The sequence below is a fragment of the Triturus cristatus genome, chromosome 11 (assembly GCF_964204655.1).
Source record: "Triturus cristatus chromosome 11, aTriCri1.1, whole genome shotgun sequence".
Lineage (NCBI taxonomy): Eukaryota > Metazoa > Chordata > Amphibia > Caudata > Salamandridae > Triturus > Triturus cristatus.
In genome coordinates this window covers 191,944,385-191,957,257 of record NC_140594.1, presented here as the reverse complement: position 1 = coordinate 191,957,257, position 12,873 = coordinate 191,944,385, and the positions used below count along the sequence as shown (strand labels likewise).

The following is a 12,873-nucleotide window of genomic DNA, read 5'->3' as shown; positions in this document are numbered from 1 at the left end:
GTGCTCCATCGCATTGACAGAAAAATCTATTTCAGAGGACAATATGATGTTAGAAAGAACTGAGAAAAGACAATATGGCTAAAGCCATATTGGCACACCTCTGAGCAACATGGAATCATTTCAGAGTCTCATATGAGCACCATGTAGATCAATATTGGAAAAAACACTAACTCCGTTTGTCTAATCCTGTGGGAAATAACACAGGAAAACACCGGTGCATCTCCTGTCGTGGGATCAAGTTAGTAATGTTGTTACCACAGAGTTACCATAAGGAAAGACTAATCTTAGATTAGCAGGCCTACAATCCTTCTGGATGACATGTTAATTTACTTCTTTCCTAGTTATTACATTTTTTCTTTAGAAACAACGTTTTCGACCAAACACCTTCCAGGCAAACATGATTACTACATGTTTTATTCCATCAGCCCTAAGAAAGAAAGACGGCCTTAGAAACTGCAGTATTGCTAGAAAGAGCAGCAGATGACAGGGATTATATCATCAAACAATGCCAAAGTAAAATGTAAAGCATGCAGCAGACAGAAATAACATTAATGACAGACCCTGGATGGATGGATGCTTTCATTTTACTGACCACCTGCATGTGCTATATCCAATTTTAAAATTCTCGTTTGGTTTACTATGTTATCCCTTAGACACCTTGGTTTATATCCAGAGACTCTCCTCATAAAATATGCTAAAGTCTCTAGGTATTCTTGGGCGAGTTACATCTCGAAAACCCTAGGAAAGGAAGCGCATATTTTGGGCCTCATATTTTGCAGAACTGTCACTCGGACGAACAATTCAGTATTGTGGGGCACCTGCTATCCCACCCCACACCATAATCCAGAATATTGCTTCAGTTGACCTGGTAGTTTGGCACTTGCTGAACTAGCCTCTTTGGCCACCAATATCCTATGGAAGACAAGATTGCAGGAGACCCCCATTTTTGCCTACTCCACCCCTAGAATCTAGGCCTTGATGATCGCTGGAAGTTCACCCAGAGCCTGAACTCTGGTAGCTCGTGACAGCACTCCACCCCAAAAACAACGGGGAACAGTTCTAAAGCATGTGCAATAAAGTACCCCTTTTACTCAACTTTTCTATCAAATGTCACGAATACTACTAACAATGGCCTACAAAATGGCCGGAGTAAGGTACTAATTATGTATTATATTTTGAGGCAGATGTAACTTCCTGTATGTTTTTGAAAAACCTGCTTGACGTTCTTAAAAACTCTTTGTTGGTCAACTTCTAATTTTTCTTTCAAGCCATCTGAAGGCACCAACTTCTGGAGTTCAGCAGCTCAAGGAGAAGCTTGCAAATTCTGGGAGTCTAGGGAGCAGATTTACTAAACTTTTGTGCCGGGGTTGAATAGTGCCACAAAAGAGACATAAACTGGTGCAAAATGTTTATTTGGGATTTGCTTACCTGCTTAAAACCTCAATCGGCGCTGGAAAGTTGCATGACAGTAATGCAGAGCAGTGCTTTGTGCTGCTTGCATTACCTAGCATAAAGGGAGCATTCCATGGATGGTACGTGGGCCTTCCCAGACAACCACCCATGGTTTTTGATAGAAAGTCCTATCTAATAACAATGATAAACCAGGCTTTGCGTCCACAATAATGACTAAATCAGACAGACATTAAAAGGGAGCAATGTTTTTATTTCTCTAAGCTTTTCTGACTTTGCAGGTGTGCTGCTCTATACAGCACACATCCGAAGTGGGAACATTTCTAAAATGTGTCTAAACATAGTATTTTTCACTCAAAGAGTACCCTTCCAGTGCAATCTTTATGTCTAAGACATGGTGCAGATACTTTTGCACAAAGGTGTGTGTGACGCTAGGGATTCTGATGATGCCGGACTGTGCCCCAGCACTAGGGAAGAGACCAGGAGAACCATATCTGGGTAGAATTGCAGATCGGCCATCATCAAAGGACTTGGTACAACAGACCCTCAGTTGACTTGTAAGTTGATGAAATTTGTATTACTTTATGAACAAATCAAATGGACAAAGGAATCAGACACCTCCAATCCAGTAATGTCTAGCAACCTTATTAAAATTCTAAATGCTAAATGTTTTTAATGCTAATATGTGATGAAATACTAATTCCTTCAACAATTTTATGATACAGAATTATGATTTGCTTTAAATTGTTAACATGATAAGGATACTGTGTTTTGCTTTTAGGATAAAATAGGAAATAATTTTTATGTTTGTAATCTGTTGAACCTCCGCTTCTATCATGATATTGCTATGGTTTTTATTAACTTAAACAATAAAGTATTGATTGATTGATTGATATCTTGGCAGAATTGGTACTGCCCTGCTCGCTCCCTTTCACGCAATGCTGGGCAGCAACATTTCAAGTAGTAAATCTGTTATAGTTGCTCCCTGCAGTAACATTCAAAGGCATTAGGACCGCAATTTCCCCTCAATTAATTGATGGATTAAGTACCCAGTGTCACACCTGTATAGGTATCAAGTAAACCTATGTATTTCAGAAATGGGAACAACATGTGGAGTTTAGAAGCAGTGGTTATTTTCCACATCTCTGAATTTGTGGGTACCCATACTAGCATGTGAATTAGAGGTCATTTTTCAAAATGACTTTTTTTTACACACTCCCTTACATTTGGCAGGCATACATGCATAGAAAGACAATTGGTAATAACACGTGGTCTACTATTCTGTGTTCCTCTAAATCTCCCAATAAAAATGGTGCCTCACTTGTGTGGGTCAGCCTAGTGCCCACAACAGGAAACAGCCCCAAAGCCAATGTGGTCACATTCCATTTTTCCACAGAAAACGGAACCATTTTTTGCACTACGCCTAACTGTGGATTTTGGGCCCTAGCGCAGCTGGCACCAAGGGAATCCTAGCAAGTCTGTACATTTTTGAAAATTAGATACCGGGGGGAATTCCAGGATGGGGTGACTTGTGTGGCTCTTACCAGGTTCTGTTACCGAGAATACCTTGCAAACCTCACAATTTGTCTAAAACAACAATATTTTCCACACATTTCTGTGATGGAAAGCTCTGCAATCTGTTGGAAGCCACAAACTCCCACCCCTCCAAACATTTCTCCAAGTCTGCCAATAAAAATGGTACCTCACTTGTGTGGGTAGGCCTGCTGCTCACGGCAGGAAACAGCCCAAAAGGCAATGTGGACACATCCCATTTTTCCACTGAAAACTGAACCATATTTTGTGATACACCTAGCTGTGGATTTTGGGCCCTGGCTCAGCCAGCACCCAGGGAAACCTAGCAAACCTGTATATTTTTGAAGACTAGACACCCAGGGGAATCCAGAAAGGGGTGACTTGTATGGCTCTCACTAGGTTATGTTACCCAGAATCCCCGGCAAACCTCAAACCTTGTCAAAAAAGCACATTTTCCTCACATTCCGGTGATGGATGGCCCTGGAATCTGTAAGGAGGCACAAACTTCCACCCACCCATCATTCGGTCAAGTCTTCTGATAAAATGGTACCTCACTTGTGTGGGTAGGCCTAGTGCCCATGACAGGAAACAGCCCAAAACATACAGTGGTGACAAATTATCAATCACAAAACGACCTGATTTTGAGAGGCAGACACCGGCATTTTTGATCCCGCGCTTGGCGGCCATCTAGGGAAACCAACCAAACCCAGGCAGTTCTGAGAACCAAAGTTCGCCCAGGTTTCCCAATGAAAATGCTACCTCACTTGTGTGAAAGTGAAATGATCTCATTACACTTTCACTTTCAATGTAATTACGTCAGCGTGCCATGCGTGCCGATCGTCATTACATTACATTTAAAAAATGCCTCGGCAGCTGGTGAAGCTCTTACTCAGCTCCCAAAGCAGAAAAAGCAAAAAAAGGAAATCCCGCTGCTGTAAACTGCAGAGGGATTTCCTGGTTGTGTGCCGAGGACGGAACGGTTCCTTCCTCAGCACACGACCTCCGTTGCTAATATAGGACCGTTTTGTCGTCAGCACAGAACCGGTTGACCCCAGGCACTCTCCTAAAGGATTTAATAACCTGAGTAGTACTGGCAGGAAACAGGCCTACACCATCAGCAAGACTGTTAGACCTCACAGCCTTATGAGGTTCTTCCCCCATACGTTTTGCCTTCCTCCTTCATTTTGGCTGATCTTGTTTTTGTTGGGTTAGGACTCTGTGCACTTTACCACTGCTTATCAGTGCTAAAGTGATTGTGCTCGCTTCTTTAAACATGGTAGAATTAGCATATACCCAATTGGTACATTTAATTTACTTGCAAGTCCCGAGTAAAGTGGTTCAACACGTACCCAGGGCCTGTAAATTAAATGTTAATAGTGTACCTGCAGCACTTATTGTGTCACCCACTTAGGTAGCCCTGCAAACATTTCTCAGGACTAACACTGCAGCCTGTGTGTGCAGTTTTAAACTTCCATTTTGACCTGACAAGATAAAACTCCAGCCAGGCCCAATCATTCCTTTTAAAATATAGGTCACTCATAGGGTAGTCTCAACAAAGCCAGAGGTCATGGCGCAGTGTATTTAAAAAGTTGGACATGTACTTTTCAGGTTCCCATGTTTTGATAGTGAAAACATCTTAGATTTTTTTACTACTTTACTACTGAGAGTCCTACCTTTCCCATTGGATAACATTGGCTTAACTTATTACATGTGATAACTTTCAATTGGGAGCAGGTAGGAAGGTCTAAGTTGTGGTGCCCTCTTTAATGGTAAAGGCGGACTTTAAGTCACACTTCTGAAAATGCCACTTTTGTTTTGTACTCAAATTGATGGTTTTTATCACTCTATTAATTGCAGCATGTTTTATTTGCCATTTCTTCACTTTTTTTACACATCTTTGCACGATGCATCTTTCAATATGGCTGCCTTAGTTTGTTCACGTAGTCCTCTTTCCACTCTGCTGATTCTTACTTAGACGCGCATGCTTCACACAACGCTACACTTGCTCCTCCCTTCTGTGAGAGTCGACACTGTGGGTGAAGAATCGCTCGTTTCATGGCGATGGGTAAGCGGCAGACGGCTTTCTTGTAGTGTATTTCTGACCAATCAGTGCCTATGGCGTTAAACTTACTTACTTGATGGCGCGGTTTTCGTATTTTGCAGCACACCTTCTGTTTTTGGGCCACCGTCGTACTTAGCATCAATCTACGTGGTAAGATGCAAACACAATATATGGTGATGGTCATCTTATGTAAATATTGCGTTTCCGCTCACTTCATTTTATTTTATTTATCGTTCAGGTTCCCCAACCTTGTTAGACGTCTGTTTGGTATTCATCCGAAATCGTGTTTATGACCGTTTCTCGGTACGATATTATGTTTCAGACCTCTTGCAGTTTACCAAGCACGGTGTGGGGAGAGGGTTGTTTCTCCACCAGAACTCGTGTTGTTTTTTCACCAGCACTCGTGGTGTTTGGAATCATTTTGTTTCACAGTTGATTTTTGATTCACTGAAACTTTATTGTTTTTCCTTTCTCTATTTTCGTTTCATGTTCCGTTTCCTTCATCATCACGTACTGTTGGCATGTCGTGATTCCTGTCCACAAATGGGCCTGAATGTAAATATTCATGTATATATATGTTGTTATGACAAACATGTAGACTGTTGTCGTTTATGTTTCACAGATTCCCCTGACGAAGGGCTTTGCTTTATCAGCCCGAAATGCATTGGGAAACTCAGAAATTGAGACGTTTGTTTTGATCATCTGTCAAATGCAGTGTGTTGCTGCATCAATCATGAACATTGATCTTCCTTGACAGTAAAGAAGAATTGTTATACAATCGACATATGATTTCGCTTGGACTCTGTTTGATTCATTGATACATTTTTGGATTCATAAATTCGCAATGTGTTTCAAGTGATACATTTGATTTAATATTTCATAAATTTGAAAGATTTACACTGGATAGTGTTTCTTCGTAGTGCACTAGGTATTCCCAGACACACCTCTGGGCTTTTGTTGTACTTTTGTATTCAGTGGTCCGCAGAGCCACTTAACCTGGTGCACACACAATTGTAACGGTTAGTTTGAGAATTTAAAGTTCTTGTGTATTGTTTTAGCTTGATTCTTGTTGAGTGCATCACAGCTGTTTTTTCTCCCAGACTTTTAGAAAGTTGGCATTTTCTTGTCCTAACCACTTGGTGCCTGATGCCTGTATCCTGGGTCACATAACTAGATGTAGCTGGCAGTTGCCCATTGTGTATTGCTCCCAGGCAGTGAGACAAAGAAGAATAGGTGGTAGCGGGATGGGTCTTCTCTGACTTGATGAAGGGGAGGAGCTTTTACCTACCACACTTACACTTGGGCTCTGCCTGAGCACACGTAGAAAGGATTTGACACTAGTGTATAGTGACCCTAGACAATCTGGCACCTGGGAAGAGAGGCAGTAAATTCCAAACATCTCTGGAACCTTCTCTTACTTCAAAGTGGGCACCAGGTATAAATATTGGACCCTTAGTTCTAATTCTTCAGCACACCTACGGACTTGTGGAAGACTCAGGACTGCTATACTGTTCTGCAAGAAGGACTGCTACGCTTTCCTGATGCCTGCTGCCTGAGTGGAGGACTGGACCAGCATCTTGAACCCAGGACTACCAGAGTGACTCTAAGGGCCAGTTGGTTGTCCTCATGATCAGAAGCCTCAGAGACAGAACAGGCTTTCACCATCTTGAACCCAGCACTTGGACTCTGTCCCCTGTCCTGGACCCTTGGATGTGGACTTGAAGATGCTCTTCCAGTCCAGCGGTGGTCTTGTGGGAAGAACTGACATAGTGCAGCTCATCTCACCGCATTTTTGCTTTGGAACCCATGCATGGCGACATCTCCTTGCAGCTCTGCTTCAGAACCACCGATGCTCAAGGCATCCCAGATGCAGGACTTTGCACCGTAGTCTCTTAGAAGTGCAGATGCAACACATATCCTCAATGAAGGACTCCGCATCAAAAACCCCTCATCGACAGCATCCTCGATGATGACCCAGGACCTCGCATTGCAACCTTATAACTCCTCAGACCTGCCGTTGTGAGACACATCCTCGACATGTGATCTTGCAACGCTCCACAACCAGGATTGAAGGTACTCTTGTTCAGGAGGCTTAACTAGGTCCATGTAGCTGGCCCATGCTCCATCCCAATTGGCCTGAACTAGTGACTTTGTCCCGATCTGGCGGGGCCAGATAACCACAGTTGGTGCTTTGGGGTTTTAGGCAATATTTTGACTTAAATCTTTAAAAATGCCTATCTTTGGGTTCTATTGATTGGATCTTTGTTGTTTTGTGTCGAGTAATATATTGGTGTTGGATTTTTCTTGGGTTATGTTTTCATTTTATTACTGTTTGAAGTGCTGCATAAACACTGACGCATTGCCTCAAAGTTAAGCTTGACTGCTTTTGTGCCAAGCTACACGAAGGTTAGGCACAGGTTAATTTGGGTTTGCTTGTGTTTCACCTTGACAAGAATTGTGGGTGCTACTTTAGTAGGATTTCACCCCCTATCAACCAGCAACCAAATTTCCAAAATAGACCATTACAAAAAAACACGTTTCTTTTACTTTAATGGTTCTTACTGAAAAACATTTTTCTGGAAAATTCAAATCCCACCTCATTAAACTCTGGATTCAATGTTTGTGTTTCACCTTGACAAGAATTGTGGGTGCTACTTTAGTAGGATTTCACCCCCTATCAACCAGCAACCAAATTTCCAAAATAGACCATTACAAAAAAACACGTTCCTTGTACTTTAATGGTTTTACTGAAAAACATTTTTCTGGAAAATTCTAATCCCACCTCATTAAACTCTGGATTCAATGTTTTCTTTTTGATCTGTGTCTTAAACTTGGATTTCTTCCCAGTGTCAGGTTTCAGCCACCTAGGATATAAAATAAGATATTTTAGAATTTGAAACAGTACGTAGGTAAAAAAAAATGTTGAGAGCAAACATAGGAAACATTCTAACAAAAATTTAACAGGAAACCAATTTCAGAGTCAGTAAAAATCATGCAGTGAAACAATTGTTTTAACAATAGTATCCAAATAAACCATTGAATTCTATTTAAAGTACACACAGTACACACAAGGGTCACTTAAATAGCCTACAAGTTCAGTGAGGTAATACTCTTATCATTATGGAGAACACTATATATCTATTTAAATTAGCAGTGCACCGAAATTTCAAAATTCTAATACATGTTGTGTCTTTTGCTTTCACGCCGGGTATGCCCAGACGTGGGTCCCGGGCTCACTGTGCCACTGGATTCAAACTATTCTGGCTGAAGAGGGGTGAAAGCTCGAAACCGGTCCTAGGATGCTTGTTTCCGGTGCAGGGAGGACCTGGATTGGCAGTTCATGCTGGACTGTTCCTTGAGGCACAGGGCCAAGCCTGATTTGCATATGGCCAGGTCTAAACTGGGGTGGCATGGTCAGCAGAAGAATGATGGATTTAACCCAGATCTCTTGACTGGGGGTGAATGTATTGATTGGTTCAGCATTTCGTCCTTCAATTGTGTGTCTTTTGCTTTCTCGCCCTAAGTGCGCCGGGTATGCCCAGACGTGGGTCCCGGGCTCACTGTGCCACTAGATTCAAGCTATCCTGCCTGAAAAGAGGTGAAACCTCAAAACCGGTCCTAGGAGGCTTGTTTCCGGGCCAGGGAGGACCTGGCTTGGTAGTTTGGGCTGGACTGTTCCCATGAGGCACTGGGCCAAGACTGATTTGCATATGGCAAGGTCTAAACTGGGGTGGCATGGTGAGCAAAAGAATGATGGATTTAACCCAGATCTCTTGACTGGGGGTGAATGTATTGATTGGTTCTGCATTCCGTCCATCAATTGTGTGTCCTTTGCTTTCTCGCTCTAAGTGGGCCGGGTATGCCCAGACGTGGGTCCCGGGCTTACTGTGCCACTGGATTCAAGCTATCCTGGCTGAAGAGGGGTGAAGCCTCAAAACCGGTCCTAGGAGGCTTGTTTCCAGTCCAGGGAGGACCTGGCTTCGCAGTTTAGGCTGGACTGTTCCCATGAAGCACAGGGACAAGACTGATTTGCATATGGCCAGGTCTAAACTGGGGTGGCATGGTGAGCAAAAGAATGATTGATTTAACCCAGATCGCTTGACTGGGGGTGAATGTATTGATTGGTTCTGCATTCCGTCCATTAATTGTGTCTCTTTTGCACTCTCACCCCAAGTGTGCCGGGTATGTCCAGACGTGGTTCCCGGGCTCACCGTGCCACTGGATTCAAGCTATCCTACCTGAAGAGGGGTGAAACCCTGAAACCCGTCCTAGGATGCTTGTTTCCGGTCCAGGGAGGACCTGGCTTGGCAGTTTGGGCTGGGCTGTTCCCATGAGGCACAGGGCCAAGACTGATTTGCATATGGCCAGGTCTAAACTGGGGTGGCATGGTGAGCAAAAGAATGATGGATTTAACCCAGATTTCTTGACTGGGGGTGAATGTATTGATTGGTTCTGCATTCCATCCATCAATTGTGTGTCTTTTGCTTAGTTGTATTTATGGCATGTGTGATTCTGAAAGCAGCCGGCGCTTTCTGCCTCCTGGCATCAGCGTGTGTTGAGCGCGCCTGGTTTTGCCCTGCCAGCCGTTCCTTACGCCATGACGGTATCAGGCACTGCTGGGAATCAAGTGTAGCGCGTGAAAGCACTTGGATTCCCTTCTCCCCTTGCAATCAGTGCCCCCGGTGAGCGGCAGGCATCCACTTTGGTGTCCCCTTCGTGGAGAGGAATCCCTGTGTTGAAGGAATTCCCCAGGGGCCAGCGCACCTCCCAACTGCCGCACCAGGAAACGGAAGCCGGAACCTTGTCCTTGGCCGCCCAAGCCGCATCGGGCCGAGAGGCAGCCAGGGACCCTAGGGAGAACTGCGGAAGTCGAGCCGCACCCTCACAACCATGGTGAGAGTGAAGCGGGGACATTTTTGGAGCCTCAAGGAGCGTCTGACCGGTGACTTGCGCCTCCTGCTACTGAGAGCAGCGAGGAGCTGTTGAGGCAGGTGAGAATCCACTGAGGGCTGGTGCAAGGACTGGACCAAGCGGCTACCGACGTCCCAGTGAGCGGGAGACCCGGAGAAGTCTTCCCACCCCACCTCAAAGAGAGTGCAAGTTACTCATGGGGACTTGCGTTGAAGGGCATCCCTGTGGGGAATTGAGCCCCCCCCCACATTGCAACCACTTGCAGCCGCGCCGCCGGATCAAGGCAGCTTCGTGATTACCTACCATGGGGGGGAGGGGCACCAAGTGGCCATACTAGCATACCTCTGCACTGCATTCGGTCACTGCCTTCCCGGTCCTGAGGGGCCATTAGTGAAATGCACATGGCAGGTGCTTTTGCAGTACCAGGCAAGGTTACTGTATTCCCTGCTGTAGGTGGGCTGGTGGCCCAGGAACCTACATGGAGAGAACAGAGACTTGGGATACCCATACCAGGCAAAGCATTTATGGTCCTTCTGTAGTGTACGGTACATTCTGTTGCAACTCAGGTCCTGATATTCTAATATATATTGTTTTGCCTTACAGTATCAGGATACTGATTATTATTTCAGGAAGTTGCATTTATGTGTAGTGATGGTCGCTTTATGATGTGTGCACTCTACAAGTATTTATGTTAGTGCATTACTGGTGTTGTTATGACAATTGCCCGATTGGCAACGTGATTGTGTAATCCATGCGATGTCATGACAAGTGCCTAATGGCACAGTGATTGATGTGATTATGATCTAAAGTATTTTATGTACAATACAAAGGATATTTTTATATATCCTTGTGTGGAGTCTCTTTTTGTGGTGTGCCTAGTGTGTCGCTTGTGTGTGTTGCACAAACGCTTTATACATTGCCACTGGGATACGCCTGACAGCTCTGCCAGGCTACCAAGGTGGTAAGCAAGAGTTATCTTAGGTGTATAACTCCCTTACCCTGACTAGAGTGGTGGGGTCTGTCTAGCTTAGGTGCATACCCTAGCCAACCAGAAACACCATTTCTAACAGGAAGATATAGTAAGTAAGTATGGGAAGGAAATACATGCAATTCCATAGAGTACTGAAAAACAGTTGAAAAAATGTTTTTACTGATGTCAGCAGTGGAAGAATACAACTCATCCAATAAACATGGTACAGAAGAAATATTCCAGGAGTGGGACCAACACAGGAAGAGGGAGGAAAGCCAATGAAAAATGAGCAAAGAACTGAGAGAAAGCCCACACTCTCTACAACTTTTTATACTTCTTTTTAATGCATTGAAGACAAGAAATCTCTCAACGTAAAAAGGGGACTGTGAGATGAAGCTGCGAAAACGTAAAGCACAGTAGTATTGTATGTTAAACTGTTTATTCCCTGAGGAAATTAATACCAACCTAAAACCGTTTGGTCTTACATGATGAATTTTGGTGCTTAACATTGTGGCTAAGGCTATCATAATGAGGTGTGCTATTTCAACTGGAGTGATGACTCCGGATGAAATCACGTGAAACAAAATTATAAGTGCGTCAGGGCTTTGTAACTCCAGACCTAATATTTCCTTGCTTGGAGACACTGGGTATTTTATAAGAGCTGTAGGGACTGGGGTTGCAGGAAGCATTATTAAGAGAACTATCTTAAGGGTGCACTTTAGCTGTTTGCACCACGGTGCACCTTTGTTAAACCTGGCATCCCTTGAGTGCTTTTCCCCGGTCTTTTTGCCTCTGCCTCCTGTATTTTTGCTGTGTGCTGGATTTCGTTTTGCTGGTCTAGATGCTTTGGGCACTTTGCCACTGCTGATTCATGCCAAAGTCTAAGTTCTCCCTAAGTAAATTATGTTATGGATTGGTGTTTCCATGATTGGCATGTTTAATTTACTGGTAAGTCCCTAGTAAAGTGCACTAAGAGTGGAAGGGCCTGTAAATCAAATGATACTAAGTGGGCCTGAAGCACTGATTGTGCCACCCACAGAAGTAGCCCTATAAAGGTACCTCAGACCTGACACTGCAGTGCCTGCGTGCAGTTTTTACTGTTGTGTCGACTTGGCAAGAGCACCCATTTGCCAAGCCCTAAATTTCCCTTTTATGACATATGAGTCACCCCTAAGGTAGGCCCAAGGTACCCCTGTGGGCAGTATGCATCTGTATGTGAAAGGTAGGACATGTACTTGTATGTGTGAGACATGTCCTGATAGTGAAATACAGTGTATTTCGTTTTTCACTATCGAAAGGCTATATGTCCATTAGGATAGAATGGGAGTTTACATATAACATCTTAGGAGTACAATGTTCCAATGGGACAAGGTAGAAAGATGGAGTTTAGTATGCCTGAACTCAGAATTTAAAAGTGCATCTTTTAGTAAAGATGATTTCTATATTTTCCTTTTGAAAATACCACTGTTTGAAAGTCGGTATTTTCTTGCTTAGCCATCCTATGTGCCTCTGCTGGGTTGTGGATTGACTGTCTGGCTTTGGAGTGACAGGGGCTGGGAATGAGCATTCTTTTCAGACAGCCACTGGGAGGGGCGGGGGTTGAGGTGTGTCTTGCTTTTCCTGCATAAGTCAGGGCTGGACTGAATAGACCTGGGCTGCATTTAGAGAAGTGGGAGGAGATTTTATGGCATGACACGGAGGCTAACATTATGCAAATCTCCTTTATTGCCACACAGCTCAGCAGCAACAATTGAAGAGTATAGAACTTCAATGAACATTCCAATATGGTATAAAGTCCCCCTACAGGCAGCCATCCTCCTTCTTTGTTGCTGCTGCTCACAAATATAAGTACTATAATTTTACAAGCTTAGATTCTTTCATATTACTTACATAATTAATTTTCTATTGCATGCTGTTTCATTATACAGTATTTGTAGTCTTAAAAGTACTACTTACAGTGCCACGTGCTTTCCTATTCCCCCTTTTC

At 43.7% G+C, this 12,873-nt stretch overlaps 1 protein-coding gene across 1 annotated transcript in view; it reads right to left on the bottom strand.

Moving 5' to 3' along the window:
* The window catches only part of RPH3A (rabphilin 3A), an 889,811-nt gene that overhangs the window by 41,906 nt on the left and 835,032 nt on the right, over nt 1-12,873 (bottom strand). The window contains exon 18 of the mRNA XM_085633027.1: nt 7,788-7,869. Within this exon, the coding sequence (XP_085489153.1) occupies nt 7,788-7,869 (82 nt within the window). The remainder of the gene's footprint in view (nt 1-7,787; nt 7,870-12,873) is intronic.